The following is a 26,910-nucleotide window of genomic DNA, read 5'->3' as shown; positions in this document are numbered from 1 at the left end:
CTCATAGGTGAAGAAAACGAAGTCTATAAATAATATATCATCTTTGGGACTAAACGGCATGTGTCCTATTATCATCAGATTTACTCGGGGGAAGGCCGAGGGCTGCAGACAAAGGGTAAGGTTTGAAAGGAACCTGCATGCACGTGTTAGGTACACAAGTGCTCCTAGCCCAGGTCCGGTGTACCCTATGTTATTTATTTATTTTTTTATTTATTTATTTATTTATAGTGTTTTGTATAGCGCGGACAAGACCCGTGGGTATCAGAGCGCTTAACAAGGAAGGAATTACATATAAAGATAATAAAAGCAATACTAACAACAAGAGAATAGTGAGGTAGAAGGCAATATACTGTATGGACGAGATTAAATATATATATTCATAATGGCTGTGCAATTAGCATTATATGGCGAGCAAGGCTTGGCTTGTGTCATGGTAACAAACCATGCTCGTTGAGGTAGGGTTAAAAGGCGATCCAGTGCATATCAAGGATAATAAGTATAAATAAATCAAGTGCGGTAGAAGTTATATATAATGAATGTGACATATAGTTAAGGTTCCACATATAGGGATAAATAAATCAGGTGAGATAGAAGTTATAAAGTATGACTGTGCGATATAGTTAAAGTTCACACATATATGAGGTAGCAGTGATGTGTCAAGCCTCGGCTTGCGCACGGCATCAGTTCATTGTTCGATGATGATCTTCCAATTTTCCATGAAGAGGGCGGCCCTCAGTTAGCGTAATTGATCATCCCAGTGATCCTTGGGTTTCTCTAAGTAGGGTATTTACTCATCAAATGGCTCTTCAGTTCTCGTTTGAATGTTACTGTATTTTGAATCTTCCTGATGTTCGGAGGGAGTGAGTTCCAGATTCTGGGGGCAGCTCCAGAGAATGCTCGGTTGTAGGTCTTTTTCTTGTGGAAAAAGGCTGGTCGTAATAGCAAATCTTTTGCGCTTCTAGTTGTTCTGTTACTTCCTGAGATCTTAAGTTTCTTGGCTAGGTATCTAGGTGTGTTGTAGTGAACCGCTTTGTGCGTAATACAGGCCATCTTCATTTGAATTCTGGCCTCGTATGGTAGCCAGTTTAGTGCTTTCAGGTGAGGAGATATGTGATCGAATTTCTTCGTTCCCGTAATGAGTCTCGCCGCTGCGTTGAGGCAGGCTTTTAGTGGTGCTGTGGAAGTTTTTGGCAGGCCCGCTAATGTGGTGCAGCCGTATTCGATCCTCGATATGACTAGTGATTGGATAGCCAGTTTTAGATCTGTCTCAGTGATAAAGGGTTTCAGTTTTCTTAAATAGTTCAGGTGGAAGCGGGCGCTCTTGGCCATTGAGTTAATATGGTTTTTCATGTCGAGATTCTTGTCTAGTGTAATTCCTAGTGATTTGGCTGAGTTAACTAGGGCCGGGGTGCAGTTTAGCGCTGTCACCAATTTAGTCCACTCTATAACTTCAGATTGGCTCCTTGTCGTTGAGATTAGCAGGAATTCAGTTTTCTGGGCGTTTAGTTTCAGATGGTTCATTGTTAACCATCGCAAAGCACTCTTTAGTGTCTTGTTCATTAGGTCAATGTCCTCAAGGGAGGCGATCTTTATGTATAATTGCGTGTCGTCCGCATACATATGATAGGATACCTGTGATTTTTGAAGGATCTCCGTGAGAGGTTCTACATATAAGTTGAATAGATCTGGGGATAGCGTAGAGCCTTGTGGGACCCCTATTGCGTTGGGGCTCGGGGAAGAGATTGCTTGGTTAACCAGGAATCGCTGAGTCCTGTTCTGTAGGAAAGAATTGAACCATTTCAGCACGTTTCGAGACAAACCCATCCTGTCTTGTAGTCTGGTCATAAGCACTTCGTGCTTTACCGTATCAAATGCTGATGATAGGTCTAGGAGGATCAGTAGGCAAGATTGATTTCGGTCTAGTGCTTGTAGGGCGTCATCGACAATGTGCAGGATCGCAGTTTCGGTACTGTGCCCTGTTCTGAAACCTGATTGGCAATCATCCAGTAGCGAAAATTTAGCGATGTGTTGACTTAGTTGGCCCTGCACGCATTTCTCAATGAGTTTAGCCAGTAGAGGGATGTTGGTCACTGATGTTGGTCAGGATGTTACAGCCTGGCTTTCTCTACACCGCATTTGACTACTCAGTGGCGGATGTTCATCAATCAATCAATCAATCAAAGTACTTGTAAAGCGGGCTACTCACCCGTGAGGGTCTCAAGGCGCTGAGGGGGCGGGGGGGTGCCGCTACTGCTTGAAGAGCCAGGACTTGAGGAGTCTTCTGAAGGCGAGAAGGTCCTGGGTGTGCCTTAGGTGGGTAGGGAGGGTGTTCCAGGTCTTGGCGGCGAGGTAGGAGAAGGATCTGCCACCGGAGGTTGTTCGTTGGATGCGGGGGACAGCGGCGAGGCTGGCGGAGCAGAGCTGGCGAGTGGGGGTGCAGAATTTGAGTCTGCTGTTAAAATAGGCTGGTCCGGCGTTGTGGAGTGCTTTGTGTGCGTGGGTGAGGAGCTTGAAGATGATCCTCTTGTCAACGGGGAGCCAGTGTAGGTCTCTCAGGTGGGGGGTGATGTGGCTGCGGCGGGGGACGTTGACGATCAGTCAGGTGGACGAGTTTTGGATGCGTTGTAGTCGTCATAGGTGTTTGGCTGGGATTCCTGCGTAGAGTGCGTTGCCGTAGTCCAGTCTGCTGCTGACGAGGGCCTGTGTCACCGTTATTCTTGTTTCGGTCGGGATCCACTTGTAGATCTTGCGGAGCATGCAGAGGGTGTTGTAGCAGGAGGAGGAGACGGCACTGACGTGCTTAGACATGGAGAGGGAGGAATCGAGGATGAATCCCAGGTTGCGTGCATGGTCGGTGGGTGTCGGTGCTGTTCCCAGTGTGGTCAACCACCAGGAGTCGTCACAGGCTGAGGGGGTGGGTTCGAGGATGAGTACCTACGTCTTGTCCGAGTTCCGCTTCAGATGGCTGTTCCTCATCCAGTCGGCGACGGCCTTCATTCCCTCGTGGAGGTTGGTTTTGGCGGTGTGCGGGTCCTTGGTGAGGGAGAGGATGTGCTGGGTATCGTCGGCGTAGGAGATGATGTCGAGGTCGTGCTGGCAGGCCACTTGTGCGAGGGGGGCCATGTAGACGTTGAACAGCTTTGGGCTGAGGGATGAGCCCTGGAGGACACCGCAGATGATGTCGATGGCCTCGGATCAGAAGGGCCGGAGGCGGGCGCTATGGGTTCTGCCGGAGAGGAATGACGTGGTTCAGTCAAGGGCCTTCTCTTGGATTCCGGCTTCTAGGAGGCGTGTCTTTAGAGTGCGATGGCAGACCGTGTCGAAGGCGGCTGACAGGTCCAGAAGGATGAGGGCTGATGTTTTGCCGTTGTCTAGTTGGCGCCTGATGTCGTCTGTGGCGGTGATGAGGGCTGTCTCGGTGCTGTGGTTGCGTCTGATTCCGGACTGGGACGGGTCTAAGATATAGTTGTCTTCCAGGTGGCGGGCCAGTTGCATGTTGACTATTTTCTCGATGACCTTCCCTGGGAACGGGAGCAGGGAGATGGGCCGGAATTTCTTGAGGTCCTTGGGGTCTGCCTTGGGCTTCTTCAGGAGGGCGTTGATTTCGGCGTGTTTACAGATTTCCGGGAATGTCGCAGTTTCAAAGGAGATGTTGATGACCTTCTGTAGTTGGGGTCTGATGGCAGCGTCTGCTTTGTTGAATACGTGGTGTGGGCACGGGTCTGACGGAGATCCTGAGTGGATGGAGTTCATGACCTTGCCTGTCTCGTCGTTGTTGACGTTGGACCAGGAGGTCAGGCAGTTGGTGCTGGTGGTGTTCACAGGAGAGGTGGGGTCATGGTGTTGAAGATGCCATGGATGTCAGCGATCTTGCGGTGGAAGAAGATTGCTAGTGAGTCGCACAGTTCTTGTGAGGGCGGTATGGTGTTGGCGCTGGGGTTGGAGAGTTCCTTTATGATGCTTAAGAGCTCTTTGCTGTCGTGTGCGTTGTTGTCCAGGCGGTCTTTGAAGGAGGATCTCTTGGCTAATCTGATGAGGTGGTGATGTCTGCGAGTGGCGTCCTTGTGGGCTACGTGGTTGTCCGGAGTGCGTTTGTGGAGCCATATCTTCTCCAGTTTCCGGCATGCGTGTTTGGAGGCCTGCAGCTCGTCAGTGAACCAGGTGGCTTTCTTGCTGGCGTGGTTGTTGGAGGGTTTCTTGAGTGGGGCGAGGGTGTTGGCGCAGTCGCCGATCCACTGTCTGAGGTTGCGGGCTGTGATGTCTGGGTTGGTAGGGTCGGTAGGTGGGTTTTGTGCGAGGGTGGTGATCAACTGGTCTTCGATGACTTTGCTCCAGCAGCGGCGAGGTAAATTTTGGGTGCAGTGGTGCGTGGTTGGTTTGTTAAAGGTCAAATAGATGCAGTTGTGGTCGGTCCAGTGAAGTTCAGTGGTATGGTTGAAGGCGACGTGGGTGCCTGTGGAGAAGATGGGGTACAGCATGTGGCCGGCGGCGTGGGTGGGTGCAGTGACGAGTTGTCTGAGGCCAAGGTTGGCGAGGTTGTTGATTAGGGTGGTGGAGTAGGCGTTGTCGTTGTTCTCGAGGTGGAAATTCAGGTCTCCGAGGAGGATGTAGTCCGTGGATGCGATTGTGTGGGTGCTGGCGAGGTCGGCGATGGAGTCGCTGAATTGGGCTGGGGTTCCAGGTGGTCTGTAGATGAGTGTTCCTCTGAGGGTGGTGTTGGGGTAGGTGTGGATCCGGAAGTGCACGTGTTTGGCATTGTTGAGGGTGTCATCTGCGTGGGTGGCGACCTTGAGGGTGGACTTGTGGACAATGGCTATTCCTCCTCCGATTCCGTTGGCGCGATCCCTGCGGGTGATCTTGTAGCAGTATGGCTATGGCGATGTCGGGCGACGAAGAGTCGTTCCACCAGGTCTTGGTCAGGAAGGACACGTCTGGGGCAGAGGTGTCGAGCAGATCCCAGAGCTCGACGGCGTGTTTGCGTGCGGAGCGGGTGTTGACGAGTATGCAGCAGAGGTGGTTGGGTCCAGTCCATGGGGGTTTGGTGGTTCTGTCACAGGTGAAGCTGCAGGTGTGGCAGGAGAAAGGTCAGTGAGTCAGTTTCGGGGCGGCTTGGAAGCAGGTGTGGTTTGGGCCGGCTTTGAGTGCGTGGTGGGGGCTGGCGTCGTAGCAGAGTCTGGTGTTGCGGGGTTCGTGGGGTCCAGGGGTTCTGGCGCTGGGCGCGGTCCAGGCGCGGACGGGCGCAGACGGGCTTGCCTTTGGCGCGCAGCCGTTGCACACCACCTCCATAAGAGGGGGATAGGGAGGGAGGAGCAGCTGGGAGCGGGGTGGCCATTGGGGAGCAGGGGGGCAGGGCCGCAGGGATGCAGCGGCGGGAAAGTATGGGAAACGGCAGGAACCAGCGGGCGGCAGGATGCAGGACACGAGGCAGCAGGCGGCCGTGTGGTGGTGTGGGGAGTGACCTGCTAGGGCTACACACCATAGCAAAAAGACAGCCCCTACTACCACTTACATGAAAAAGTTTATGTGCACGATACCGATGCATACACTTTGCACTGAGATGCCCCAAAACTAAAGTTAGCTTAAAACAATCTAATGTACATGTTTTATGCAACAGAGTAGTCACCATAGCACCCTGGATTGGCAATTTTTTCTGTTCCATTAACGCCAGTCTTCACTGCAGTGCCAAATTGTGACATTCTGAAGTTTACCGATGCATGCATACTCTACCGGTACACGTGAAAAAGCAGTTAGAACTTTACCATAATAACATATTTTACCGAGGACGGTTATTGCGTGTGTTAATTAAGTTTACGCTGATAATGGAGCGACGATAGTTAGAGGGACTCTTTGGCAGGCATGAACAGGTTGCTGCAATGCTAGTTTCTGGGGCTAAACATCTAACCGTTACTGTTCACTGGTTTAGATAACGTGCGAGGTGTTGTGTTTAATTGAATGATTCTTTTTAACCAGCAGAGCTCTTTATTTTAACGACTTTTGCCTAACTCAATTTAGTAAATAAGTTTGCATTCGAAGCTTGAAAGAAAGTTTTCACGTTGGGGTTACAGACACGAGCAAGCCAAGGTGCACTGTCGTTTGGGCGGATTTCCCAGCCCATCTCAAACTCTGTGGTTGTCACCAACGATGCGGCAGGTGCAGTGGCACTGGAGCCCACGGAGTTCTCACAGAGTATTGCTGTATACGTAGCAAAATGATGTAATCAAGGGTGCATTTTCGATTGCTCTAAGGATCGATACACGCTCACTGTGCCACTAATTGTCGCAGGCAATTCCACGGGAGAGAAAGGAGGCCAAATAGGTCTGTGGGAGTCCCCGTAGCAGCTGCGGACAAAAGATGGCACAGAGCCTTGCAGAACAATAATACAAGGTCTGGCAGCTTACAGTAGTTACCTGAGAACACAGTTTAGCTCGTGAAGAAAGTTACAAAACAAAAATAAGCTAAAGGGTTAATTTACAGCGGCAACCAGGAGGGCCATCCCAAGGTTGTTGAATGCAGGTGTGCGTGAGAGTAATAAGATTCATAAAGCGCAGCTCCAATGCCGGACTCTGGCCATTACAGTTTTCGGGTATCCTGCTTCCCTTCTCCCAGCATCCAACAGATGGTTTGGAAGGGCTGAGCTCTGTGCAGTAAGCCCATCTGCTGTTAGAGTGAGCACTTTGTAAGAAAGAAAAAAAACGAGTATTAAATAAAAAGAAAATTATAATGTACTGAGCGCGGTGTCCCTGAAGCGGACGCCACACTCCGTATTAAAGTTTGAAATAAAAATTTTTAAAAAACAGAAAGCGAAATGCAATTTAGGTTAGTTAGGAAGCAGCCGTCATTACAGAAGCTGGCACCCTGTGCGTGCTGTGTCCCTTAATCAAGTAAATAGTTCTCGGAACTGGTAATGAAAGCTCCAGAGTTAGGACACAGTAAAAGATCGAGTCCTCTTGGGCGGTACCAAATGGAGACAGGGCGGTAACAAGGAGGGAATAACAAGCCTCATAATGAATCGGAAGCCAGCATTCACCAAGGACAATGACAACAGCCAATGAAAAGTACGGGCAGAGCGTGGGCAAGGCTTACAAAGCATACTCAAATACAGCATGCCTCGCAGAGCTAGCAGTGCATGCGCGCTGCCGCTAGGCTTGACCTAAAATGAAACCGACAAGTATTACAGACAAGACAGTTACAGTCAAGACGGTTATACACAGTTTTTTGTGTGTGTTTTTTAAAAAGCACAAGTCTGTCCAAAAAGCATTAGCGAGATATAAAATACAACATGACCACATTACACAGTTCTAGATCCCATTGCACACATCTAATGGGATATATATTGCATCTTCCGGCAGTGGCATAGGAAGGGGGTGCGGGCCGCCCTGGGTGTTATCATGGAGGTGGGTGACACAATAGCAAAAATATGTGTTTTAAACACATTTTTGCCATTTTGTCAAGCTGGGGATTGACAAGAAATTTTCCGCACCGGGTACCACCTTACCTTGCTACGCCACTGCTTTCTGGCGCCAACGCATTGACAAAGTCAGAGCACACACAATGGTAAGATAGCCTCTCTACAGCACTTCCAAGCACTTTTAAACAGTGCTCAAGCACTGTGTGCTCTCACAACCATGCCCAGACTTGGGAATATTGTCCCTTAAATGCCTGGAAGGAGGAAGCCCTTTGAGCTGTTGTTGTAAACTCTTCCTCAGTACATCCTGCAATAAATCACTTTGTGTGCACACGTTTAATAAATATACACAAGAGAGGAAGGGTGGGAGTAAAAAAGCAACGGGACAATAAAAAGTGGTATGACATGACCAATGCTGGCCACCTCATAGCTCTGTTTTCATATGAGGGTGGGTAATATGGACAATAGGAGGGGCAAGAAGCAGCATGGCGGGAGGAGTGGTGGGAGAAGAAAAACAGACAATGTGTGTTGGGTCGGAGGGGAAGAGGAAAAATTAAAATGAAGTTAAATCTTAGTGAATGCATCTACAACAGAGATGCTCCTCATTTCATCAACATAGGATTGGTAAAACTCTGAGTCTTATGGTAAGGCCCTTGGGCATATGGGCTTGTAAAAATATGCATATTGTGGAGTTGGTACACGTACTCCGACAGCTTGGGGACACAGACTGCAGGGCTTGTTTTGGGCAAACTGATTATGTGAAGAGCTTTGGTCACGTATCCCGCAAGAAGCATCACTGGCAATGACACAAAGAGAGAAAACAATAGTACCTGCAGGAGCCTGCAGTGGAAGGATACTGGCAACCAGAAGCAGTTCTTGGTCCAGGCTCCACTGCATGCCGAGGGAGGAGAGGAAAAGGCGCTGACCAGCAAGGAAACAAGAGTGGCGTGGGAGCCACGTGGCAGCCAGCCAGTGGTGAGTAAAATGATATGTGAGCCGGCCAATGGTAAGTAACGTGACGTGGTAGTCCTGTTGGAGCTAGCTAATGGTAAGTACAGGTAAGTAATGAGCGGGCTCTAAGTCCCTTTTAAAAATGTTTTTTCCAGTACAAAATATTTCCGAAGCACAGCACAAGCACTGTGCAGGCAAAACCGAACAATGCGAAGAAAATAAGTTGCCACAATCTGCATACGCAGCCACTCTTTATGTACTTATTAACCATACCACACTTTGGGCCCAATTATGTAAGTGGGACCGCCACCGATAGGCCGTCATAACAGTCTTAACAACATCCAGCATAGCGGTCTGACTGCCGAATTAGGATGTGATCCATCGGACGACAGCAGCGGTGGGACAGTCCGATGCCTCCAACAGGCTCTAAGAGCCTGTTGAAGTGTCGGTCCGACCAGAATCCCTACAATGGGGACAGTGACTGCAGAGGCACCACCATTGGGATTGCAATGGCTTTTTCTGACTGCCTTTTCATGGTGGTCCATCTGCCATGGAAAGGCAGCCGGAAAGGACTTTGTGGGCTTCTAGCAGGGCCCCCGTCCCCTGTGGGCCTCCGTTATTGACCCAGGGGAGTACAAGTGGTGCCCCCCAAACATTCATGCACCGTATGCCAGACACCCCATGGTGCCTGGCACACAGTGCATGGATGCTTGCAAAATGCTTTTTACCACTGTGGCTTGTACTGCTGCAGCAGAATATGTCCCAATAGTAAAAGGCATTTTTAGGACCACCTACACGGGGGTCGCATTGTAATCGAGCCAGTGGTACCACAGATATAAGGTTAGTCGGACGCCTTCCCGAAATAATGGCTGTCGGACGAGAGTCCAACCGCTATTGTAATCAGGCCCTATTTGTTGTTTTAGATAGCAATCAACCTACGATGTCCCTATTTCACAAACACCTGATTGGCATTTCTAATGTCCTTTGTTTTCTCTAAGTGGTACTGTAGTGAATTAATCTGCAGCCACAGTGTCAAAGCAGAGATATTTATTAAAGAATACAATCCAGTGGTGGTACACTGCAGGCCAGCCAACTTCCCAATTGACACCACAGAACCTCTACAAGGAGAATAAAGAAAGAGGGGCCCATTAAAATCATAACACATCGGATAATCAATTGTACACCTCACAGGACACTGTTCAATTCTCAATGAATACTGTATAACAAAAGTGCGGTATATTTGGATGGTGAAGTGGTGATGGATATTGGATTGCTAAGTATCCAAATGCTTGAATAATCTTTTCCAGAACAAATGTGAATAAACAGCATATCCCAAGTTAAATACTAAATGTCCCTTTGGATCAGCAAGCTTCACAATCCATTTTTTGAAAAACTGATCAAAGGTTCTTTCTCCATGTGTTTCTTTTGATTTATAAAGTTTATTCTACTGGTAAATGTCCATACAAAAAAACCTTAAAAATACTTTTTGGCAACATTTCTTTCATTCCCGTAACGGCTTTCCTTAGAACTTAATCAGTTCCTTAACATAGTGAATTTAACAGAGTTGACAATTCGGCAAACTTGCCCTAATTCTTTTTGTCTATATTCCATCAGCTGTGCAATCAAAGTATCTCGTGCTATAATCAGATAATTCCACCACTTTAAAAATTAAAATGGGTGGCTTATTTCTGTATCCAGCCAAAACCCATTTTGAATGGATGAATTTGATTATGGAACAAGATACTTTACGATCACACAATAATCATAGAAGATGGAATATAGACAAAAAGGAATACTCCAAGTTTAAACTTGGTGAAGCTCTAGATTACAACAATAAGGCCATGATGACGTTCTGTACAACCTAAGGAACCTGGTGTTGTACGTCAGACCGCCTTTGCCCTGACTGGCTGGCTGGCTGGGACATCAAGCTAAACCTTTAGTTATGGTATGCTTTGTTAAAAAGATTTATTCAGGGCAAACATTTACCCGGATGTGTCAAGGTGCTATGATGCACAGGGAGAGCTCAGGGAGTGATGGAAACTATGGGAACAGCCATGTTGTAAGGTTCTTCCTAAACTGAAGAAGATCTGGGATAATTCTAATGAAATGGGGGAGTGCATTCCATTCCTTGACTGTGGATATGAAAAAACTCCGTCCTCCCCGGTGTCTTTTCCTGAATCTGTTTATTACATGTTTTTCAGATCCAGAAGAGCGTAGTCATCTATCCAGAACATACCACTTCAAGGAGTGCTTAAGGAAATCCGGGCCAACTCCATGCAAGGCTTTGTGGGCAAGGCAGAGAGCCTTAAACTTTACTCGCTGCCTGACAGGTAACCAATGCAAGTATTTGATGGCCGGAACTGCCGAGTTTGTCAAAGTGTTAGGATTTACAGTCTCCCTGACAGCGAGAACATATTCCTTCCAGGGCTTGGCCTACATCTATGTTCCCCATGTTCTCAGAGCATGGGAGTACCAGACAGGGGGGTGCTCACAGACAAACTGAGGGTAGCGTATTTAGGAAATTTGGAAAGCATGTGAAATGACAGCTTAGGGTATCAGTCATCTGGCCGTAGGTATCCAGCATAAGCTGTTAGAAACATACCACACCACATATTTTCAATATTTGCACATCCCAATGTTGTCCTGACCTGCTTATCCTGGGCAGAAGAACACGCTGAACATGAAGTTTGTCTGATTGTTAGCATTTGTTTACAAAACATGCTTATACCATCCAGTCTCCCTCATGCATGAACGTATCACAGTCAAAGATTGGCCCACATATGTGTTCCCCTCGGTTTCCTGACTAGTAAATGGTCTGCTAACAGGTGAAGTTGACAGCACTAAGAATAATGACAAATCTTCTAAGCTATTTTGGATATCTAAATGTAGTGTGTACCACCCTACTACAGTACATTAAAGTGTAGTCAGGCTGTCTGCTCAAACCAGTATGGTTTCTACCAGGAGCTGTCCCAAAAATGTTTTGAGGGCTAGAAATACTTCTGTAATTTCTAACAAATTGATGTGGCATTTGAGTACGTGGGAATCCACCTCTCCCAAACCACCAGGCCTGACAAATGTCCCCCCAGTCTGTCATAGTGGCAAACATCATGAGTTTTCGCTGCAGATGAGTCTCTCCAAACTGTGCCCACACAAAGAGATTTTTCCTGTTCCACCATAACTATGTATGAGTTACCTTGTGCAAAAATAACACTACTTTCCGCCAATAGCTTGAGTCTAGGGGCTCACTAATACCCCAATAAAGGATACAGCTGGAGTTGTACATTGGGTACAAAGCAATGCACGATGACAGCATTATGAAAAGTTTCATTAAATTCCTGTCAGTCAGAGTCTGAGGCTTAGGGTGAATATGAATCACTTTCTGATATGCCTTCACTCTCTCTTTTGTGGGATAGGCGTTCACTGCAATGAAATTAAGAATTGAGTCCAAAAAAGTCGGTATCATCTGGAGATCTGACTATCACATTACCAACTACTCTTCTAGGTAAAGGTATACATGAACTTTTGATGACACAGATGAGCAGTTACAATTACTAGGCATTAGGCAAAAACCATTGTCATACTGTCGTTATCCTAAAAAGTGGCTGTTGGATAATGGCCCTCTCGAAAGGGTCACCCCATATTTGTTCCCTTACTCCTCCTCTTTTTTTGATCTAGTTTTTGTTGGCTTAAGGACTCTGAGCACTTTACCACCGCTAACCAATGCTAAGGTGCTTGTGCTCTCTCCTTTAAACATGGAAAAATGGGCTCATACCCAATTGGTCTATTTAATTTATCAGTTAGTCCTTAGTAGAGTGCACTACCTGTGCCCAGGGTCTGCAAATTAAATGCTACTGTGTCTGCAGCACTGATTGTGCCATCCACACAAGTAACCTCATGTCTCAAGCCTGCCACTGTAGAGCCTGTGTGTGCAGGTTTTGCAGCCATGTCAATTTGTCATTTAAAATCCTTTCCAAGTGTGAAACTGACATTTTATTGCATAAAAGTCACCCTAAGATATGCCCTATGTAGCCCATAGGGCAGTGTGCTGTAGACATGTAGAACATGCACTTTTATGTTTTGCAAGTCCTGTTAGTGAAAAACACTTAAACTCGTTTTTCACTACTGTGAGACCTACCCCTCTCATAGGTTAACATTGGGAATTCCTTATTACAGTTTTAAGCTGTAATTCTTGATTGAGAAGGAGAAGCTCTGTAGTGTTAATATCATTGTAATGGTAATGATAAATCCTCTTTGCTGGCAAAGTTGGATTTAACATTACTATTTTAGAAATGCCACTTTTAGAACGATGGCATTTTTTCCTCGTACAGCTCTGTGTGCCTGCAGTCTGTCTTAAATACATGTCTAGGGTGGGTGACAGCTGGCCTTTAGGCATTCACTCTAGACCGCCACACACAAAGGAAGGTAGGTGTGAGTGCCCATCTGCATCCTGATGGCTCATCCTGGGCACGATAAGAGGGAGGAGCTGACACGTACAGCCAAATGGTCAGTGTCCTGTCCCCGCACAAAGGGTTGTTTACCCCCTTGTAGTGAGTCTGGAGCCAGGGCTGGAAAGGGGCACCTCTGTGCACTTTAAAGGCACAACTGGATATAAGTACTGGGCCCCCGACCCCACCAAATCAGACACTTCTGGACCTGTAAAGAAAATCTGCAAGGAAGGAGGACTGCACCAAGAACTGATACTTTACTGGATGGCTGCTTTGGAAGAACTGGGCTTCTGTTGTGCTGCCCTGCTCTCTGCTAAACTCTGCCTCTGCTGAAGAAGAACAATTGTTACTTACCTGTAAACAGGTGGTTTTCCAGTATTGGTGTCTTTCATAGATTCACATACTTGAATATTCCCCGTCGTCGAAGTGGGAGTCCCACGGCAAATAAAATAGCAATAATGCTAAATATACATATAGAAATATATATATACACATAATACCAGAAAAGAAAGGAAATACACTGAAATCCTCTAAAAACGAATCCTACATAGGAATGCAAGGCAAACAGAAAAAAACATTTGTAACACCTTAGTGTCATTATGTTAGTCCAAACTGCAGCCAATCAGGCGCCAGCACCCTCTAGAACCTTCTCCTCAGAAGCTCAAGCCCTCAGATTTTCGTAGCACCAAGTAAACAAGAGTGTATGAGGAGAAGAAAGCCTCTAAGGGGAGGAGGGTGGGTCGCATGTGAATCTATGAAAGACACCAATACTGGAGAACGACCTGTTTACAGGTAAGTAACAATTGTTCTTCTCCAGTATTAGGGGTGTCTTTCATAGATTCACATGCTTGAATAGAATAGAAAGCAGTAACCTCCTAGAACTGAGATTGCTAGGCATATGAACAAGAAATCAAGACAGTACTAGAATAATAATACAGTCATAACACATCATAGCAATCACAGGAAACACTAAGGAGGAGGGAAACAGAGGCTCACCTTACTGAAAAAGATGGCGAAGCACTGCCTGTCCCACTGCGGTATCCGCTTCATTGATGGCCTCCAAACAGTAATGTTTGGTGAAGGTGTGCCTGCTGGACCATGTCGCTGCACGGCAGATCTGATGAAGTGGCACACCAGCAAACAAGGCGGTGGATAAAGACATCGCCCTCTTAGAATGAGCCCTCACTGAAGACTGCAATGGTTTGCCCGCTTGTTGGTGGCAGAAAGCAATGGCTGAGGAAAGCCACCGGGCAATAGTCGGTTTAGAAACTAGATGTCCCTTGCGCAGTCGTCCGTAGGCAATGAATAGTTGGTCGGACTTGCGGAAGGGGGCAGTTCTGGCAATGTAAAATTTAAGACATCGTTTGATGTCCAAAGAATGTAAGCGCTGCTCTGCCGGAGATTTTGGATCCGGAAAGAAAGTTTTGAGGAATACAGGCTCATTCAAATGAAAATCCGTAGGTACTTTAGGCAGGAAAGAGGGGTTGGTACGAAGTGCCACCCCGTCAGGTTTGAACTGTAGATAAGGCGGCTTGACAGTAAAAGCGTGAAGGTCGCTCACGCGACGAGAGGAGGTCAAAGCCAGCAGAAGTGCAACTTTCCAAGTGATGAACTTGATATCCGCCCTGTGGATAGGCTCAAATGGTGATTTCATAAGTTGAGATAGTACAACATTGAGGTGCCAAGCTGGAGGAGGGCGACGCACAGGTGGGAACTTGCGGAAAAGCCCTTCGAAGAATTGACGTATAATTCGTGATGAACAGAGGGATGAAGAGCCATCATGTCGGAAACGAGATATTGCAGCTAAGAAAACTCTCAGTGTAGCATGAGAGAGTCCTGACTGAGCGAGGCTCAAAAAGAATGGAAGGAGCTGCTCAGGAATGGAATGGATGGGATGGATATTGGCCGTAGTGCACCAATGACAGAATCGCTTCCATTTAAGTTTGTAAGTCTTGATGGTAGACGGAGCTCTGGCATGAGCTAGGATGTCTCTGCACTCCTGGGATATGTTCAAACCAGCCAACTCAAGGTGCTCAGGTTCCATGCCCACAATTGTAGCGTTGAGGGATCTGGATGACACACTAAGCCCCTGCCCATAGTTAGAAGGTCCGGACGAGGACGTAGAGGAATGGGCTCGCACAGGGACAATAGGAGTAGTTCCGAAAACCATACCTGCCTGGGCCAACGAGGTGCAATCAGCAGGATGTGGCAGGGCTGCCTCCGCATCTTCCACAGTACCCGCGGTATCAATGGGAGCAGCGGAAAAGCGTAAGCGAATAGATCGCACCAGTTGATCAAAAGGGCATTCCCGCAGGACTTTGGGTGGGGATGCCAACTTGCATAAGACGGGCATTTCCGATTCTCCGGTGTCGCAAAGAGATCGAGATCTGGGTGACCCCATTTGCGGAACACACGATCCAGAGTCGGTTGGTGCAGTTCCCATTCGTGTGTTGAGGAAGTGGACCTGCTTAGAGAGTCGGCCAGGAGGTTGGAGACGCCCGGAAGGTGGACAGCCGTCAAGGTGATGTGATGGCGAAGAGCCCAATCCCAGATTGACTGGGCCAAGCGGGACAGAAGTGGAGACCTGGTCCCTCCCTGCTTGTTCACGTAGTGCATACTGGTGTTATTGTCTGTTTGGATTAGCACTGACTCCCCGTGAACAACTGGGAGGAAGGACTTGAGCGCCAGAAAAATCGCCATCAATTATAGCCTGTTGATATGCCACGTGCGCTGCGTCGGCGACCACTTGCCCTTGATGGAGAGGCCCTGGAGATGAGCGCCCCACCCCTCTAAGGAGGCATCCGTTGTCAAAGTAAGGTCTGGAGCATGATCGAGGAAGGACACACCCATTCCCAGATTTGCGGGCTGCGCCCACCAAACTAAGCTCTTTTTCATGCGAGCTGTGACGGCAACAAGGTCGTTGAAGGACCCGGAGACCTGACGCCACTGTAAGTCCAGTTCTTCCTGAATGGGACGGGCGCGCAACCTGCAATTTGGGATCAGTGCGATACAAGATGAAGCCATTCCCAAGAATAATTTTAACGTCCGAACAGAAACGGACTGTTTTCGTCGAATGAGGGAGACCAGACGAAGGATCTTTAGACATCGTTCGTCCGAGACAAACGCTTTTGAGAGCTGCGTGTCTAGGATTGCTCCCAGGAATGATCTGATCTGCATAGGTGCAAACTGTGACTTTTCGTTGTTGATGGTCAACCCCAGAGACTGAAACACCTGCTGGCAAAGGTGCGTGTCCCGATCCAGCTGATGGTGGCATTGAGACTTGAGAAGGCAATCGTCTAAATAGGGAAAGATCTGAACTCCTTGTAGACGCAAGTGAGCCACCACCGGGGCCAGTACCTTCGTGAACACACGAGGAGCTGAACGCAGTCCGAAGGGTAGAACTTTGAACTGAAAGTGCATTGGCCCCACTTTGAAACGCAGGTACTGGCGATGTTGTTGGATTATCGGAACATGAAAGTATGCGTCTTGAAGATCTATGGTGGTCATAAAATCCTCGCTGGATAGAAGACGCAGGACTTCCAGTAGTGTCAGCATACGGAATGATTGAGACTTCAGGAACTGGTTGAGAGCCCTCAAATCCAGAATGGGTCGCCAATCTCCGTTCTTCTTGAGTATGAGGAAGAATCGAGAGTAAAAACCCCTCCCTCTTTGATGTATTGGGACCACTTCGACTGCACCCTTTAACACAAGAAGACGGACCTGATGGAAGAGCTCCTCGAGATGTGGAGGAGGTGGGCCACGAGGTGGAGTGCAAGGAGGAATCTCTGTAAACTCCAGGGTGTGACCCCGTTTGACAATATCCAATACCCAGTGGTCCGAGGTGATCGAGGACCACTGGGAATAAAACAGAGAGATTCGCCCTCCAACACTTTGAGAATGGCAAAAGTCATTGGCGTTTCTGAGTGGTGCCACAATAGGACGACTTTCCTCTGTAAGGTCTGGAGGGTTGCTAACGAGACTGCTGATTGGACGTGTATAGTTGGCCGCTCTGAGTGTAGGAGCGGTATTGTTGCCCACCTCGAAAGTTCGAAGAAGTGCCACGTCCGCGCGCACCTCGAAAGGACTGTTTCCGAAATTGTAGCGTGCCCAAAGACTTTGCCGTATCGGTGTACTTCTTGATGGACTCAAAGGCATCATCGATATGGGATCCGAATAGTGATTCCCCATCATAAGGCATATCCAATATTTTGGCTTGGACTTCCTGCCGGAAGGAGGTGGACTTCAGCCAACCTTGTCTTCGGAGTGCAGCCGCACTTGCCAGGAGGCAGAAACCTGTATTAGCAATATCGACTGCACAGTCGATGATTTCTTCCGCTGCCCTTAACCATCGCGGAGAATCTGTTGTGCATCAGCCTTGGATGCATCAGGTATGAGTGCCATGAAATCTGCAATGTCTGACCACATCTGCCGGTCATAACGTCCCAAGATGGCTAAGGCATTGGCTGCCCGGACAGATGTTGAAGCCATTGTTGAGAACTTGCGGCCAATAGCATCCAGGCGTCGACCCTCTCTATCCGGAGGGGCTGTGATTTGGGACGCTGGATTCCGAGCTCTACGCTGTGCAGCCTGAGTCACGACAGAATCCGGCTTGGGATGAGAAATCAGGCAAGCTGGAGAACCAGTGGGGGCCTTGTACTTCTTCTCAAGGCGTGGAATCTGAGCAGGTAAGGAGTTTGGAGCTTTCATCAGTTTAATGCCCTCTTTCCACACGAAATCAATAATAGGAATTGTGTGTACCTGCTTATATGGTTTATCTTTAAAGTCATAAAGAAAGCAATCATCCTCGCGTTGTGATCGTGGAAGTTTAAAACGCTCAGCCGCTTTATCCATTAGAAGATGGAAACTGGCGATATCTACTGGTGGTGATTCACTTGAAGTACCAGGTTGAGGAGAAGGCATTTGCTCCCTATAATCATCCCATTCGGCCATATCCTGGTCGCCTGCCTCATCATCCGTGTCGTCTGGAACTTCACCATCCTCCCGTTCTGCGTTCGCTTCATCATCCGCATCCTGCGGGTATACAGTGGTATGGATGCTAATAGATCTAAATCCGAGACGACATTGTAGTTGGTACGACAGGCGGCAATGAAGGTGGAGGTAGCACCACAGGAGCGGGAGATTGTGTAGGTGTAGTCTGCGGACTAGCCGGGAAACGGCGGTTGTAATCGTCCAGCATATGCTGGAGATTAGATATTAAAGTCAAAGGAATGGTGGTCACAGGAGCTTGAATGAACTGCTCCTCTTGTTGAAATTCTGGGTCACCGCCATCATCAGAGTCTGTGTCCTGACATTTAATTATTAAATCAGAGGGACTATGTGCTGCCCCAAACGTGTCCTCTTCATGCTCCGAGTCTGATGTAGTTGCGAATATCGGAGAAGGTGGTTGAGGCTCTAGTTCTGAGATCTGTTGGCAGGGTACTGTAGTGCGAGAATGTGAAGATTTAGAGGTCTTCAATGGCACTAACGGTACAGATGCAAATGAAATCGGTGCCGTCGTCGGCAGAGCCGTTACCGACGACGAGGCTGATTTAGCTGTTGCCAGCGGTAATTTTGAAGAAATCTGCGTCGACGGAGTGGTCGTCGTCGACGGGTTCACCGTCGATGCTGGTACTGGCTCCGTAGACGGAGCCCTCGTCGACGGGCCTGTCTTTGTTGACGAGATCTTCTTCGTCAACGAGATCTTGGTCGACGGTGTCTTCGTCGATGAGGCTTCCGTCGACGGCGTCGTCGACGACGACGTCTTCAGGTCTTTCGTCGACGAGGATTCTCTCTTCTTCGTCGACGAGATGAGAATCGTCGACGGGACAGGCGTAGACGGCAACGAAACCCTCGTCGACGTGGAGGCCGTCGACGAAATCATCGTCGATGATGAGAAAGCCGAAGTGGTAGTCAGCGTCGTCATCGAAGATGCAGGAAAAGCCGTTCTCGTCGTCGGAGCGCTCGTAGACGCTCTCGTCGACGGCGGGACTGTAAGAGGTGTGAAAACACCTCGAGAGGTAGCCAAAGACGCCCGAGAGCCAGGTCTCGTGGGCGTAGAGGTGGTAGGAGTGGCAGCAGACACCACAGGAGCCACAGACCAGGCTAATTTTGGCTTCTTGAGGAAAGGAGAAGGAACCTCCTGAACACTACCCCGCTTTGAGACTGCTGAGGAGAAACCAGACTGTAAACTCTCTGCGTCGGAAACTAAAGAGTCCTTGTCCTTAAGACGCTGCAGCCAAAGAAGAAGACGGCCTTCCTTGTCCTTAAGAGTTTTGGTAGAAAAGGTTCTACAAAACTTGCAGCTGCCAGCCTCATGATCCGGGTATAAACAATAAAAACACTTCTGGTGGGGGTCCTTCTCAAAAAGGCGTAGCTTCCCACAAGAAGAGCAGGGTCTGAATAAAGACTTCTTACTTGACATTGTAGATATATCTGGAAACTAGAAGATAGAGCTGAAAAAACTGAGCAGAGCTCAGGGAGACTCCCTTCACACGACGTGCGGTAGAACATCTGAGGGCTTGAGCTTCTGAGGAGAAGGTTCTAGAGGGTGCTGGCGCCTGATTGGCTGCAGTTTGGACTAACATAATGACACTAAGGTGTTACAAATGGTTTTTTCTCTTTGCCTTGCATTCCTATGTAGGATTCGTTTTTAGAGGATTTCAGTGTATTTCCTTTCTTTTTTGGTATTATGTATATATATATTTCTATATGTATATTTAGCATTATTGCTATTTTATTTACCGTGGACTCCCACTTCGACGACGGGGAATATTCAAGCATGTGAATCTATGAAAGACACCCCTAATACTGGAGAAGAACTAGGCTCTTGCTTGAACCCAGAGTGATCTCCAAGGGAATGCTCGCTTGCCTTCTGTTTTGAGACTTTGGGATTTCAAAGTCTCACCTCCTGCTCCTGTGCCTGGTCCTTTGGCAGCAGATCCAGGTGCTTGCTTCAGTGGAACCAACACATACTCTTCTGTATGAAGCAGAATTGACACATCACCCCTTTTGCAGAACCAGAACAGCGCATTGCACTCAGAACCAGCGCTTCGCCTTAAGAACCGACGCATCGGAACTGCCACTGCAGTGTCAGAAGATCAACAAATTATTTCGTCTGCATGGAGAAACCAGGCGCTTCGGCTACGGAACCAATTTATCTCGGCTTCGGCATTTCATCTTCGAAACTGGTGCACAATCATCATTGCATGGAGAGAATCAACGCATCACCTTGACTGCAGGGATCGACACAGACACATCACTCGGCTGATCCCTGCTCTGCTGCAGTTGTGACCAGTATCAAGGTACTTTGTTCGGCAGGCTTTGCATGGCTCCTGTATCCGGCGTGCGATCTATCGCTGTTGACCTGAATTCTAGACTTTGCCCCGGTCCAGCGCGACCAGATCAGCCCCATAGGGGCTTATTGCTTTTAAGTGCTACTTTTACATTTAATCTTTAAAAAATCATATCTCTATTTCTACTTATTGGATTTTTGTCATTTTAGTCTTGTTGTATTGAAGAAATCAATCTATTTTTTAAAATGGTGTGGGGTCTTATTTGTGGTATTTTCACTGTTTTAATTTTTGAAGTGTTACACAAATACTTTACGTATTGCCTTTTAAGATAAGCTTGCCTGCTTTGTGCCAAGCTACCAGAGGGTGAGTACAGGTTAATTTACGGTGTGTATCTAACTTACCCTGACTAGGATTGTGGTTCCTGCTGGGCCAGGGAGCATACCTCTGCCAACCAGAAGCCCAGTTTCTAACAGTGGCACTTAAAATCGTTAATGTTTTCCACCTACAAGAAATCTGAGGCACTGGCAATGATTTGAGTGAACAGAGATGTGAAAATAATTTGGATCAAATATTGCTATAAAACTCCCTTACTGTAGAAGCGGGGTGAGCTCCTGAATTAATTAATTAATTGTGGGTTTATAACGCGCTAGAATCGACTCCCGAAGGAGTATCTCTGCGCAGTAGACCGCTGGGGAACAAGTCCTGGCTTTCCCTGTGAGATGATCCCTACTGGGTATCTCCAAGGTGAAACCAGGCATCCCCGGCGTATGTGGGGGGCCGTTGGGGAGATGAGGCAAGCTAATGCCCAGAGTTGCCGAGTGTGATCCCTGGTTAGAGTAGGCACCGAGGTGAGAATTATCGAGTCCGCTGACCCCGGTCCACGACCCTGCCGCGTCAGGAATTGAACCCTGGTCCCGGGCCGTCCTCTGCTCCTGGGTCTGCCGCCTCTAACCAGTGAGCCACACCACTCCACTCCATAGTTGTCATAATAAAGCGAATTCCCTTGAAATATGTGTTCAGAACATGTACGTCAAACATGGATCTCAACAACCTGTCTTTCTTGGGAACCAAGAAGGAGATAGAATATACTCATATGCCTTTTTAGATTACAGGAATTGTTTTAAAGCGCCTTTCAAGAAAATGGGCCAAACAATTGCATATCATCAATTAGCATATTTAGGAATCACTGTGGCAATTCTGGTCTGAACTCCATCCCATCTAGCTAAGTACATTGTCACAGGAGAATGCTCGTGTTTACGCGTCTGCATGCAGTGCCTGCAGAATGGCGTACATAATGAATGTTAACATTAGAAATAGGTTTAGATTCTGCAACTATTTCCTGTGCCCTATTGTTTTGGGCCTCTGGTTAATGATGTAATTGCGCTTCCATTTCCTTCCATCGAAATCTGCCATAATGACTACATGATTCTAGCAAGTCAGCAATCAACCAGGTCAAGGCAAGTACCAAAGCAACCTTTTTCCTAGTTGCATCAGTTCTTTTACTTTCCTTGTCAGGTGTTGGGCCACCCTTTGGAACCTGGCTGTAGCTCTCTTACATGTTGTGTGCATGGCCAGAGTAGGGAAGCACCTTCATTTAGACAGAATCTTGCGGACCTAACCAGCTATATCTTCCCAATTATGTCAGTGACAGATCTTGATTCAACTAGGGTTTGGCATTTCGGCATCACATTTGAAATCCTTATATGCCTTTGGACTATCCTGCTTGAACCTCTCCTTTCCAAAGTGGCGCAGAATATTTTATGTCTTAAATTGTTCATACAGTGAGCAAAGGAGGAAGGCACAAATTACATACCCAAAAGGGATTCAAATTTGCGAACTTCATATTGCAGGAAGGGCAAAAACGAGTAGTAGTGTTTTGCATAAACCACCTCGTCTCTGAGCCGCCTGGAATCCTTCTCCTACGAGGAGGATATCTATTGTGGCGTTGAAAACACCCCTTCTTTCCAAGTCAGTGCTCCAACTCTTCATAAAGGGGGTTAACTCTATTTGTAACTTCCGGTTTATGATGCAGCTCTGCTCAAGGAGCACAAAACCTCAGCTCCTACATTTATGGGGGGAAAAAACAAAATCATCGGTGGCGTCTGTGTCCTGAGGACCAGTGAATTTTGGGGAGAATCATCACGAGTCGTTCTATGCACACTCAGAAGCTAAACATTGACTGCGAAGAAAAACCCAATCCCAAAATTAGGCAGCAGGAGACTGCACCGCATGTGCTCTACAACAAAAGCTGCAAAAACAATGTTACAGATATTGAACCAAACTGCAACAGAGGTGGAAGGGCATACACAGGGACGTGCATTTTGGACAAAAGCTGTTAAAAGCTGTAATTAATACAAATGAACACACTGTGTCACAGACAAATGGCAAACGTGTAATCTCCTTTCTAGCTTGGTTTCCTTTGGCCTGCTGACGCCAAGTCAGAAGAGGAAGCATTGTATAGCTATACTTTTTGCTGTAAACATACCGGTGGCTCCGCTGAAGACATCTCCCTGAGCGCTGCTGTCTGACATGATGGCTGCTGCGTCGGGAGTGGTAGCATGGTCAAACGTCAGGGCTTCTGTGGCAGTAATCTCTCCCGATGGGGTCACCGTGACTGAAAAGAGAGGCATTTGTCCACAATTAGACGAAGTCCAGTACATCCAGTGCATTATTCATGAATCTGGTCCAAACCTCACAACACTTGCACTTATGTACACTTAAAACCTATAGATCCATCTTATTTGTGTATTGTGCAAATGAGGATGGGAAGGAGGTACAATTCAAACATCCTTTTTCGTAATAATAATAATAAATATTTAAGTAATAACAATTGATTCAGTCTTGCCGCTTCAATGCACTATACATATCAGTTTCTTATTACAATTCCAATCCAATAATCCTGCCTGGATATCTGGACCAACTATATTTAATCACCTGGAGCTTCTGCTTCGTTCGTCCTCATTCAATCACCTCCTTTCCGTAACCCTGAATCCTTCCAAACGCTGTTGCTATGAAAACAAAAATGTGGGCACTCCTCGCAAATGACATAAACGGAAATACAATGGGCAGCTAGAAAACTAGAAATAAGCACGGTATGAGTTCCAGGCCCGGACTGGCGCTTCCGGGCACCGGGCAATCCCCTGGTCGGCTGGAGGGTTTTGGGGGCCGGTTTTTCCGAAAAGGGGGCCGGTTTTGTGTCTGGGGGCCGGTTTTGCCCCCGCGGCGGCACAGCGTGTGGTCACTCAGTCTCACACAGGCTTTGTTGAAATCAGGGCAGGGCCGGCCGGCAGCCCGTCACGCACTCGCTTATAATTTGCATGCAGGCAGCAGGCCTGCACGAACGGACCCCGTCCGTAACCGTTTTACTGTTAGCCGCCTAGTAACATAAACAAATAGAGAATAGAGGAGGAGGGGGTAGGTGCCTGTGCGCAGCGCGCAGAATTATGCCTGCCCCCTCCCTCCTTTGCCGCGTCTGCGCGCCTCACTAGGGTGCGGCTGGTGTCATTTCTCCTCCTCCCGCATGCGCATTGGCAATTTAGTGCGCGTGACTGACGAGAGGAGCGAGCAGCCTGCAGCCAGTCGGTGCGCACGTCCCGCCAGGCCCATAAATGAATTTTATTCTAGTGGACTGCCTGGCTACTAGCCCGGCGCCGCCTAGGCCTAGCCCGACCCCCCTGTGTCGCCCACCGTCCGACCGTGACTGACACTGACCGTCCGACCCCAGCAGCAGTGGCACAGCAGACACTGGACAGCAGGGCCGCCGGCGCCGCCTGAGTGAGGTGAGTGACGATGATCATGACGCAGTTTTAATTTCTGCCCGCCCAGCCCCCCGAGAAAGTAAAGAAGCAAGCAGGTAGCATTTTTCTGCTGCGTCCAGATGAAAAATCAAAGCCAATGCATAAAGGAAGGATTATAAATATACTCCACCCAAACCCCCCCCCCCCCCCCCCCTCAAGAAGTTCCATTGTTGTAGTGAGGAGGCAACTTCTTTTTGTTGGCGAATTGCTTTACGCTGCCAGTGGGGATAAGGTCCGCCAAGCAAGGTGTGTTTTTTGTTGTTGTTTAAAACAGATTCGGCTACACTATTTGTCAAAATCTGTCACTTCCAGCACGGGACTTCAAATAAGAGATATATAGCAGAGCTGCAGGGTAATTACCACCACAGAACGAAAATACAATACTTGGGCATTTTTATTAAAAGTTGGAACAGCAGCGTCAGGCCTCATAGTGGCGGCTTTGGGGACATATGGTGGTGGCAGAGGTCCCCCGCCCGCAGCAGCACAGGGGCCGGGCCTGAACCGTGTGACAGGTGACGGTGACAGGTGACGGTGACAGGTGAAGGGGTCGAGATGCCAGCTGCCGGCCCATATAAGGTCAGGAGAATGTGTTGATTGTAATCAGGGTGATATTGTAAAAAGAAACAACATCCATCGGTTTAATTTAAAAAGGGTAAAACAGAAACTGAGTGTTCTCTGAATATCATCAAAGCGCCACGCTGCCTTTACCTACTGTAATCAGAAGCACTCCAGTAACAAAGTTTTATATGATTTACCTGGAAATGTACTTATGCATGTCTGTGCCATATAGATATACAAACAACAGAGTAGCAAAAAATGTTACCGATTCAGTGAGAGACAGGAATCACGCAATTTTGTGCTCAGTCTTAAACTGATTTTTAAAAATGGGAGGTGAAGTGTGTCGATTAAGGGAATAAACCCAGAGACAGCAGCAGAAGTTAAAATCCCTATCTGTCCTTTACAAACTGTGTGAGCTTGGGAAAGTTACTCCCCTCTCTCTTTTTCACTGTTATCTTAACTGCGAAATGGCATCTGTTAGGAGAGGGATTTCCTTGAGAAGGGCCATGTAATCAATATTGTAAACCGAGGTCTGTTTCAGACTTGACACCCCATCCTGGGCTAAGAGACAGGGTACGTTGGAATTCGTCCAATCAATGTTCAGTTGTTACAATTTGAACTTGGAGACACTCACTACAGCAACAGGAAGATTTACCTCTGCTGCTGGCTAGGCAAGAGTCTGCACACCATCACCAGCCATGACACTAGGCATCTTTTTAGACAGGTTAGCAAAGGAGAGGTCAGTTTTGCCCACGTGTGGATCTTGTACACTCCCATGTTGATATCAATCTATTCATCTTTAGTCTGTAAATTGGAGCAAGAGACTTTTTCCACCAGCATTGGTTAAATTCTCACACAGTCCGCTGGCTGTCCCAGAAACTCTTCTTTCAGAAAACCATATCATATCTGAGATGCACTTGACCCAGACAGGACAACCCTGGCCCCATCCATGGGTCTTTGGACAGTTCTGACTATGGTGGTGATAAGTAAATGAATCCTTGTGTAAGCAGATCTTTCTAAACTCCCAGATCTCTGCTGCCTCCATGCCCTGTGTCTACCATCTGAGGCAATAGTGATCTAGCCGCCCAACTGGTTTATTCCTCAGGTTATGTTTATTAGCTGTGTTTTATCTTCATGACCGAACTACAGACACTCTCCAGTACTCAACCCAATGTCTGTAGTCCATGCATATCACAGCAGCCATGGCCATTTTGGGCCTTCCAATGTCACAGCACCACAAATGAAGGGCACTGTGGGACCCAACTGTACCAAACAGGATGTGAGAGACCATACTGCCTGCTAATGAGCCTCACAGCCCCCCAAAACAGGATGGGGCTCTCATGGGTGGACTTAACTTAAACAGAATCAAGCGCCTCATCCTCCCTCCGTATGAACTGAACAAACTGTGCTGAGAAGACCCAGAACGAACTAGCAGCGACAGCTTATCCCCCTCCTGTACCTTGTGACCCTCAAAGCCACCTTCTGACACAACTGTCACCTCATAGCTTAAGGCTTTAAAAAGAATGCCTATGGATACATATGACTGGGTGGGTAACCTGATGTTCTTTAAGGTCATCATCTACTGTTTACTGTGCTTTGAAAGTTGATACAATTTGAATATGTAATGAAAAATGTGCCGTAAAATTCACCATTTTGGTCTGTCGTTTTTGAAAAATTCCGTGTGGGGAGAACCCCCCTAGTGGGCGTCGGGCTGGCTCGCTGCGCTGGACGGGGGCTGGCTCGCTACGCACCGGACAGGGGCTGGTCTGGCAAAATTTGCCAGGGCTGCTTTCAGTTCCCAGTCCGGCCCTGATGAGTGCAATACTGCTCAGAAAATTGCATTATCTTACTTCTTTCAAGATCTGAAAATCTCTTTATGCTATAACCCTAACAACGTTTTTCGCCCAATCGACAAACTTCTCACACTTCACTCCCCCATTGCCCCTCTCAGCTCCTGGCTGGCTCTTAGTTTTCTTCTAAGTTACCTATTATTGCAATCATCCTTGACGCACTCTTATCTACAGCAACTTCCTCCTCATACTGCACTTATTTGACGCCCTCCAGTCCCATAAAATAATGCATCCGCACACCAACACCCCCGGCAGAGGTCATCCTCATACTCAAAACAAGCATTAGAAATGCAATCGGGCTCGGATTTATTTGAGTTTGAGCTGATGGCATTGTAAATGCCAATGCCTTTTCTCCATGTGTTATGGAGTGTGTGCATGTGGTGTGTAGTGGAATTATGTGGGTTGGATTGTAATTTTACCAATGGTGGCATGCTGTGTTTTATATGAATATGTTTAAAAGTAAAGTGTACCATACTGCGATTGCTTGGTGGAAAAGTGCACTGCCGGCTGGAGGTGTGTGTGCCTGGTGGAAGGGTGCACTGACGGCTGGTGGGTGTGTGCGTGTGCCTTATGTGTGTGTGGTGTGTGGTGTGTGTGTGGTGTATGGGTCTA

General features: G+C 47.7%; 1 protein-coding gene across 1 annotated transcript in view; it reads right to left on the bottom strand.

The window, feature by feature from the left end:
- The window catches only part of DEAF1 (DEAF1 transcription factor), a 420,279-nt gene that overhangs the window by 135,043 nt on the left and 258,326 nt on the right, over positions 1-26,910 (bottom strand). Inside the window, exon 8 of the mRNA XM_086957772.1 lies at positions 22,579-22,707. Within this exon, the coding sequence (XP_086813898.1) occupies positions 22,579-22,707 (129 nt within the window). The remainder of the gene's footprint in view (positions 1-22,578; positions 22,708-26,910) is intronic.

Source organism: Lissotriton vulgaris, chromosome 2_1 (genome assembly GCF_964263255.1).
Source record: "Lissotriton vulgaris chromosome 2_1, aLisVul1.2, whole genome shotgun sequence".
In the NCBI taxonomy this organism is placed as follows: domain Eukaryota; kingdom Metazoa; phylum Chordata; class Amphibia; order Caudata; family Salamandridae; genus Lissotriton; species Lissotriton vulgaris.
The sequence above is the reverse complement of the archived record's forward strand: the minus strand, read 5'-3'. Positions and strand labels throughout refer to the sequence as shown.